The sequence below is a fragment of the Sapajus apella genome, unplaced genomic scaffold, assembly GCF_009761245.1.
Source record: "Sapajus apella isolate SASKATOON/1434 unplaced genomic scaffold, GSC_monkey_1.0 scaffold6, whole genome shotgun sequence".
In the NCBI taxonomy this organism is placed as follows: domain Eukaryota; kingdom Metazoa; phylum Chordata; class Mammalia; order Primates; family Cebidae; genus Sapajus; species Sapajus apella.
Window position 1 is genome coordinate 31,102,388 of NW_022436946.1, and position 9,589 is coordinate 31,111,976.

The following is a 9,589-nucleotide window of genomic DNA, read 5'->3' on the forward strand; positions in this document are numbered from 1 at the left end:
GATCTAATTAAACTAAAGGGCTTCTGCTCAGCAAAAGAAACTATCATCAAAGTGAACAGGCAACCTACAGAATGGGAGAAATTTTTGCAAATATATCCATATGACAAAGGGCTAGTATCCAGAATCTACAAGGAACTTAAACAAATTTACAAGAAAAATAACAATCAAAAAGAGGGTAAAGGATATGAACAGACACTTCACAAAAGAAGATATTCATGCAGCCAACAAACATATGAAAAGAAGCTCATCATCACTGGTCATTAGAGAAATGTGAATCAAAACCACAATGAGATACCACCTCATGCCAGTTAAAATGATGATCATTAAAAAGTCAGGAAACAACAGATGCTGGCTAGGCTGTAGAGAAATAGGAAAACTTCTACATTGTTGGTGGGAGTGTAAATTAGTTAAGACAGTGTGGTGATTCCTCCAGTATCTAGAACCGGAAATACCATTAGACCCAACAATCTCATTACTAGGTATATACCCAAAGGATTATAAATCATTCTTCTATAAAGCCACATGCACAGGTATGTTTATTGCAGTTCTATTTACAAAAACAAAGACTTAGAACCAACCCAAGTGCCTATCCATGATAGACCGGATAAAGAAAATGTGGCACATATATACCATGAAATATTGTGCAGCCATGAAAAAGGATGAGTTCATGCCATTTGCAGGGACATGGATGAAGCTGGAAACCATCATTCTCAGTAAACTAACACAGGAACAGAAAACCAAACACCACATGTTTTCACTCTTAAGTGGGAGTTGAACAGTGAGAACACATGGACACAGGGAGGTATACGTCGCACACCAGGGCCTGTCGGGGGTCAGGGGCAAGGGGAGGGAGAACATTAGGACATATACCTAATCCGTGTGGGGCTTAAAACCGAGATGAGAGGTTGATAGGTGCAGCATACCACCATGGCACATGTATACCTATTTAACAAACCTGCATGATCTGCACATGTACCCCAGAACTTAAAGTAAAATAGAAAAAAAGAAAGTTATCCTTCTGGCAGTATTTCAGTTTCTAATTTGCCCAAGATTTAAAATGATTATCACTCAACAGATCCTTCATTCATAGATGGTAAATAGATTTTAATTCTGTATCAAATTGATAGAAGAGTAGCTGCCCAGTATACATGTTGAAACATGCCTGGGCTTTGCAGGAAAGATTGTCACAGTTGTGTGGGAGTGTCTGCCATGAATGTGAATACATTCAGTACAGAAGTACCACAGACTCTTGACTCCTGACGAAGGTGACGCTCAGATGCACTCAGTACCTCAACTGGGTAGAGATGTGAGACATCATAATCTCCAGTCTTTCACTTTGGTTCTCTGATCTGCAAACTGACTCCTAAGCAACTTGGCCCACAACCCACTTGGTCAGCAGTCAGCTACTGCATGGGTAGCAACAGGTCTATCTTGTATTTGAACATTTAACATGAGAAATGAAGCTCAGAGTTTTACACTGATTTTCAAACAATCTTGAATGAATTAGACTTTTGGAGAGATCGCAAAATGAAGACAAACCTCTTATTTCATTTTCTTTATTTTACTACAATTTTAGGTTAAATTAGTGTTTATCTGAGTATGTAAATTGTATATTGATTTTAAAAAGGATTATTTCCTTCTGCTGCTCTAGGAGGCTGTATTTGATATTAACTTGGAATTATGTGGGACTTAAATCTTTAAGATGGCATCTCAGAGACTGAAGAAATGAATAGGTTAGGGCAAATTCTCTTCCCTTCAAGACATGTTTTGTTTATTTGTCTCTGCTACAGGTTAGAGAATCAGAGTGTGCACCAATCTCAACCACAGGTACTGGAGGTGGAGACTACTCCAGGGTCCTTGAGAAATGATCCAGAGGAAGAATCAAACTTCAGAACTTCAACACAGCAGGAAATCAACTGTAGCACACATACCTCCTCTCCTGGAGGCAGCCCTGAGCAAAGCCCAGTTCCAAATCCGCCACCTCATCTGGAGCCTAATAGATCAAGTAGGAAACATTCAGCTGAGCACAAAAATAGCAGAGATGACAGTTTAGATTGGTTTGACTTCATGGCAGCTCATCAGAATGAACCTAAAAACATGGTTCTTGTGTCTCCTTATCCCAAAACACCTGGAGAAAATATGGTTTCGAAGATCTCTAACAGCACATCTCAGGGTAAGGAGAAGAGCAAGCCAGGCCAAAGAAGCAAAGTGGACGTTGGGTTGCTTCCATCACCAGGAGAGACAGGTGCTCCACGGAGGCCAGACAATGTGGAGGGTAAAAAGAAAAAAAGGCTAGCACTGGATTCTGAAGCAGCAGTCTGTGCTGATAAATCAGACTCAGTACTGATTCATCATGTCCCCAGGAACCTGCAGAGGCTGTGCAATGAGAGGGCCCAGAAGTTATGCAGAAATAGCACCAGGGTGCCTGCACAGTACACACTCCCTTCCCATCCTCAGTCCACTTCTATGCATAGCCCAGACAGAACACTGGAATCACCCAAAAGAAAGAGACCGAAATCCCTTGTGCAAGTGGAAGAGTCTTCAGTTGAAAATGTTAAGCCTGCTGGTTCCACTGTAGCCAAACTGGCAAAATTTACTTTCAAACGGAAGTCAAAACTGATCCACTCCTTTGAAGATCCCAGCCGTGTGTCGCCTGGTGCAACTAAAATAGCAGCTCATAGTCCTAAAATTTCCCAGTGTGGAACAAGAAGAGATGCAGCCCTGCCAGTGAAGGGTCCAGAAAGGTTGACACCTGCCCCAGGAAACCGGATCTCCGAGCAGCCGCAGGGTGAGACAAAGAAGGTACCGCAGCAGCCGCCAGAGAAACGCAGACCAAGAGAGAAGGTGATGTGTGCCCCTGAGAAGGGGATTATTCAGCCTGAATTAGACCTTGGGAACGAGACTGGGTGTGCTCATCTTGGAGACAAAAGGGAAGAGGTTTCAGGCAGTAATAAAAGCGGCAAGGTTCATGTGGGCACATTAGCCAAACTGGCAAACTTCTGCTTTACTCCCCCATTGGAATCCAAATCAAAATACCCTCCTCCTGAAAGGGAGAACCGAGGTGAGAGAGGCCCAAGCTCCCCTCCTATAACCACAGCTCCAGTGGGTGGCAGTAAAAGGAAATCTTTTCAGCTCCATGGGTCTGCCGAGAAATTGATTCTCCCCAAAAAATCTCTCTTCACTTTACCAGAACTAGATGATGAAGCATTTGATTGTGACTGGGATGAAGAGATGAGAAAAAAGCCATAACTGGGAAAAGCTTTCTGGTTAAATCTCACCTTCCCCAACTCCACACAGCACCTTCATGATATCAATATGGTATTTATAAATGTATAGAATGATTGGCCATACTGAGGATTACTCTGAATAGCAGCTCCCCCATAAAGCTTTCTAATTTCAGGTTAATCTTTGTTACTTAAAAAATAGTATAATCAGTTTAGGTCAGTGTGATACCAGCAGCTGAGCTGAATTAATTATGTTGTATTTAATTTTACGAATGGAGTATTTGTATTCCTGAAGATGTTTCTGGTTTTTTGTTTTTTGTTTTTTTTTAAGAGGGAGAGGGTCTTCCCTAGTATTAATTTCTTCTTTCATTCACTCAGGAACAAATGCCAAGGAGGTAGCACTCATAAATCTAACAAGGCAGATGAACTCTTTTTCTACTTTTTTTTTTTTTTATATTTTCACCTGGAATGGCTAAGTACAGTGAATATTTATAATCACTTGGATGATTTGCCAAAATCAGATGCTTTTTCTAATATTTTTGTTTGTATGGATCAGGTTAAATGTGACTAATGCTTTTCTTTCTTTGAGAGGCATCCTTACAATTCCATGGTGTTCTTAAAGATCTGTCTGCTGGTCAAATAGTACCTTTTTGAAGTACTGACCTTCTGAATTTTCCTTTCTTTCTTGGGCCAACATTTTGTGCTTCAGATTCTTTTTTCTCTTGGGGCCCGACTTTCAAGCAAAATCCTGTGATCAGAAGAAGAGTACAGGCCAGGCACAGTGGCTCACTCCTGTAGTCCCAGCTACACGGGAGGCTGAGGCAGGAGGATTGCTTAAGCCCAGGAGTTCAAGGTTATAATGAGCCGTGGTCAACACCACTGTATTCCAGGCCGAGTGGCAGAGCAAGATCCTGTCTCTAAAAATAAAATAAATGAAGAAGAGAGAGTACGTAGTAATCTCAATCAAACATTATGTCTCATCTACCCAGCTGGTTAATGTGGAAATGTGATTCCTACTAACTTGTGATTCACTTGTCTTTAAGGAAATTATGTACTATTTTTGATAAGAATAGATAATCTCAAGCTTTGTCTTTCTATGTGCTTTTAAAATCACTTATTCCTTTGGGTTCTAATAAAGTTTATTGGGATTCTATAATTACAGACTTTCTCTTCTGAAGTGTGAATTTGTAACCTGATTGTTTAATTGTCCAAGGGACTTTTGGATATAGAATACTCAAAACTATATGTATTTTGTTTAATTTTCACTTCATTAAATTCCCGCAGAGAAAAATTTAGGAAATCCAATTTTTCTTAAGCATTTAAACATTCTAAAATTCACTAATTAAATTTTCTGAAAAATGTTAAACTGTGAGTACAAATTTAGTGTGACTGAGTCTTGAAATGATTGGCCATAATGAGTACCATTCTCTAAAGTTTGAAACACCTTAAACAGCTGATAAAAGATATGCATAAATAAGATTGCAAAGTTTATTATTTCTGTATCTGTTTAATAACTTCCCAGTATAGTATGATTCTTAATATATTCCTTAATATAATCTTTCAGTTTTATTGTTTTCCTGGGTTTCTGTGTTCTTACTAGGACTAAAGGAAAAGGAATGGATATGGGTTTTTGACCAGTTGAATCTTGATCTGGATGTGGTCTGATTATTTAGATGACGGTGACTCAAACCTGAGCCACAGTGTGGGGCTGACTTTTTTTAAGGGTAAATTTTTAAGTCTCTTTCTTACTAATTTTTGTCTTTGAAACTTGGTATCTTTTGCAGTACTGACGCATTAGGTTTTGCATGGCTGACAGTACCTAACCTGTTGGTGTATCATTAGGATATTTTGATCTGATATATTATTTAAAATGTTTGTATTCTTTATTGGGACTTTTGGTTCTAGAGGTTTCATTTTTAATAATAAGAGATTTAATTTTCATAACTTGTCTCTTTAGGACACTGAGTCATTCATATTTTAAATTACAGTGTTAAACTGTCTGTCTTCCTTGATCATTGTGTATGACTGCCGATGCCACCTTCTACCTAGTTATAATTTGTGCCCACCATGCATCCTATTATTTTGCGCTAATCAATTAATTCATTTTCCATTAATCAATTAATCCATTTTCCATTTTAGTACCTTCTGTCAAGATTTGGCCAAATTACCAGTTCCATATGTTTATTCTTTGGTGCTTACCCAGATGGAAATAACTATATACCTAAATATTTTTAACAGACATAATTATTCGAAGAAATAAAATACCCAATACATTTTGAATATCCCTTATCTGAAATGCTTAGGCCTGGAAGTGTTTTGGATTTTGGAATATTTGCACTATACTTACACTTACTGGTTGAGCATCCCAAATCTGAAAATCCAAAATCCAGAATGCCCTAATGAGCATTTCCTTTGAGCATCATGTCAGCACTCAAAAAGTTTTGAATTTGGGATTTTTTGATATTCATCCTGTATAACATCCTTCTTACTAAAAAGTTAAACTTCTATCATTGACTGTTTTGTGTTATAACTGCCTAACTGTGCTTATATTTAATGCTCAGTCTCACAGCTTGGTCAAAGTCCCTTTATGTTGACCTGAATGTCCTTTTAGCATTCTGATGTTTCTAAAAGCATCCTTGCTGTCTGAAAACAACAGAATATTTCATGCCCATTTTGATTTCTTCCTGCCCCATGTCATGGAATCAGCTATCCCCAAGGTATTCTGTTACCTTTGAAGGTCAGTAGTGTTAGAGACCAAACTCTAGGCCTCAGGGTCTCCTGTGCAGGAGTACAGGTGTACTAGTGGGCAAAAGTTCTTCCACTGTTGTTGGGTCAATTTTAGTAGGTTCAGAGCTAGAAAATGTTTTGATGTCCTGAGGTCACGTTTTATCCTGCTGTGTCCTACTTTTCTTATAGATGTGATTTCATGATGAGTAAAACTTTTCTCTTATAGGGTCTTTAATGTGCATACCAAGGAAGCACATGGGTTATCTTGGGGAATATGAATAATCTCATAGATCACATTTCTGTTCAGTAAAGAAAGGTGTACAAAAGAACCTTTGGTGGGGTATGGTGGCTCACGCCTGTAATCTCTGCACTTTGGGAGGCCGAGGCGGGTGGATCACTTGAGGTCAGGAGTTTAAGACCAGCCTGGCCAACATGGTGAAACTCTGTCTCTACTAAAAATACAAAAATTAGCCAGGCATGATGGCGGGTGCCTGTAATCCCAGCTACTTGGAAGTCTGAGGCAGGAGAATTACTCGAACCTAGGAGGTGGAGGTTGCAGTGAGCTGAGATTGCGCCACTGCACTCCAGCCTGGGTGACAGGGTAAGACCCTGTCTCAACAACAACAACAACAACAAAAAACCTTTAATTCTGAATCAACTTGCCAAAATATTTTGATTTGAGTCTCAGTGTACTCCTTGAAAACATTTTAATAATGTAAAATTATCCAAACACAATAAAAGCTATGCTTAAATTTCTTTGTGAGAGGACCAAACCAGAATTTAAATTCTATTCTGACTATATGAGATAATGGAATTTTCTAGTGCTGTAAAAGATTAATCTTCAATGAATATGTAATATTCTAAAATTTATAATAGGAATTTTATTATAATTTTTGGTGTCTCATAGAAATATGGGCAAAACAAACATTCTGATATCTTTAACTCTGTTGTTCAATACAAAATTTTAACTTTTTTAAAGGTATACCAAAACTTTAAAGATTTATTCTTTTTTTTATTTTTTATTTTTATTTTTATTTATTTTTTTTTAAGTTCTTTTTTTTTTCCCATTTATTTATTTTATTGCATTTTAGGTTTTGGGGTACATGTGAAGAACATGCAAAATTGTTGCATAGGAACACACATGGCAGTGTGATTTGCTGCCTTCCTCCCCATCACCTACATCTGGCATTTCTCCCCTTGCTATCTCTCCCCAGCTTCCCACCCCCCACCCCCCCTCCCCTATTTCCCCCCAACTGACCCGTGTGTAGTGCTCCCCTCCCTGTGTCCATGTGTTCTCATTGTTCAACACCCGCCTGTGAGTGAGAACATGCAGTGTTTGATCTTCTGCTCTTCTGTCAGTTTGCTGAGAATGATGGTTTCCAGGTTCATCCATGTCCCTACAAAGGACCCTAACTCATCGTTTTTGATGGCTGCATAATATTCCATGGTGTATATGTGCCACATTTTCCCTATCCAGTCTATCATCGATGGGCATTTGGGTTGGTTCCAGGTCTTTGCTATTGTAAACAGTGCTGCAATGAGCATTCGTGTGCACGTGTCCTTATAGTAGAACGATTTGTAATCCTTTGGATATATACCCAGTAATGGGATTGCTGGGTCAAATGGAATTTCTATTTCTATGTCCTTGAGGAATCTCCACATTGTCTTCCACAATGGTTGAACTAATTTACACTCCCACCAACAGTGTAAAAGTGTTCCTATTTCTCCACATCCTCTCCAGCATCTGTTGTCTCCAGATTTTTTCATGATCGCCATTCTAACTGGCGTGAGATGGTATCTCAATGTAGTTTTGATTTGCATTTCTCTGATGACCAGTGATGATGAGCATTTTTTCATATGTTTGTTGGCCTCACGTATGTCTTCTTTTGTAAAGTCTCTGTTCATATCCTTTGCCCACTTTTGAATGGGCTTGTTAGTTTTTTTCTTGTAAATCTGTTTTAGTTCTTTGTAAATTTTGGATATCAGCCCTTTGTCAGATGGGTAAACTGCAAAAAATTTTTCCCAATCTGTTGGTTGCCGATTCACTCTAATGATTGTTTCTTTTGCTGTGCAGAAGCTGTGGAGTTTGATTAGGTCCCATTTGTCTATTTTGGCTTTTGTTGTCAATGCTTTTGGTGTTTTGGTCATGAAGTCCTTGCCTACACCTACGTCCTGAATGGTTTTACCTAGATTTTCTTCTAGGGTTTTTATGGTGTTAGGTCTTATGTTTAAGTCTTTAATCCATCTGGAGTTAATTTTAGTGTAAGGTGTCAGGAAGGGGTCCAGTTTCTGCTTTCTGCACATGGCTAGCCAGCTTTCCCAACACCATTTATTGAACAGGGAATCCTTTCCCCATTGCTTGTTTTTGACTGGCTTGTCAAAGATCAGATGGTTGTAGATATGTTGTGTTGCCTCCGAGACCTCTGTTCTGTTCCATTGGTCTATATCTCTGTTTTGGTACCAGTACCATGCTGTTTTGATTACTGTAGCCTTGTAGTATAGTTTGAAGTCTGGTAGTGTGATGCCCCCCGCTTTGTTCTTTTTGCTTAGAATTGACTTGGCTATGCGGGCTCTCTTTTGGTTCCATATGAAGTTTAAGGTGGTTTTTTCCAGTTCTGCAAAGACGGTCATTGGTAGCTTGATGGGGATAGCATTGAATCTGTAAATTACTTTGGGCAGTATGGCCATTTTCACGATATTGATTCTTCCTAACCATGAACATGGAATGTTTCTCCATCTGTTTGTGTCCTCTCTTATTTCGTTGAGCAGTGGCTTGTAGTTCTCCTTGAAGAGGTCCTTTACATTCCTTGTTAGTTGTATTCCTAGGTATTTTATTCTCTTTGTGGCAATTGTGAATGGAAGTTTGTTCTTGATTTGGCTCTCTTTAAGTCTGTTATTGGTGTATAGGAATGCATGTGATTTTTGCACATTGATTTTGTATCCTGAGACTTTGCTGAACTTGCTTATCAGTTTCAGGAGGTTTGGGGCTGAGACGATGGGGTCTTCTAGATATACAATCATGTCATCTGCAAATAGAGACAATTTGACTTCCTCCTTTCCTATTTGAATACCCTTTATTTCTTTTTCTTGCCTGATTGCTCTGGCTAGAACTTCTAATACTATATTGAATAGCAGTGGTGAGAGAGGGCATCCTTGCCTGGTGCCACATTTCAAGGGGAATGCTTCCAGTTTTTGCCCATTCAGTATGATATTGGCTGTTGGTTTGTCATAAATAGCTTTTATTATTTTGAGATTTGTTCCATCGATACCTAGTTTATTGAGTGTTTTTAGCATAAAGGGCTGTTGAATTTTGTCAAAGGCCTTCTCTGCATCGAGATAATCATGTGGTTTTTGTCTTTGGTTCTGTTTATGTGGTGAATTATGTTTATAGACTTGCGTATGTTGAACCAGCCTTGCATCCCCGGGATGAAGCCTACTTGATCATGGTGGATAAGCTTTTTGATGTGCTGTTGCAATCAGCTTGTCAGTATTTTATTGAAGATTTTTGCATCTATGTTCATCATGGATATTGGCCTGAAGTTTTCTTTTCTTGTTGAGTCTCTGCCGGGTTTTGGAATCAGGATGATGTTAGTGTCATAAAATGATTTGGGAAGAATTCCCTCTTTTTGTATTGTTTG

The 9,589-nt window shown here is 38.9% G+C and overlaps 1 protein-coding gene across 6 annotated transcripts in view; it reads left to right on the forward strand.

Annotated features, from left to right (window-relative positions):
• Positions 1 to 9,589, forward strand: part of MCM9 (minichromosome maintenance 9 homologous recombination repair factor) — a 157,134-nt gene that overhangs the window by 118,802 nt on the left and 28,743 nt on the right. For 5 of the 6 annotated variants that reach the window (XM_032274934.1, XM_032274932.1, XM_032274933.1 and 2 more), the window contains one exon: positions 1,791 to 4,583. The exons of the other annotated variant lie outside the window; for it this stretch is intronic. In XM_032274934.1, coding sequence (XP_032130825.1) covers positions 1,791 to 3,249 — 1,459 coding nt within the window. In that variant the 3' untranslated portion in view covers positions 3,250 to 4,583. Of the gene's footprint in view, positions 1 to 1,790; positions 4,584 to 9,589 lie in introns of those variants that run through there. 6 annotated transcript variants of the gene reach the window in all.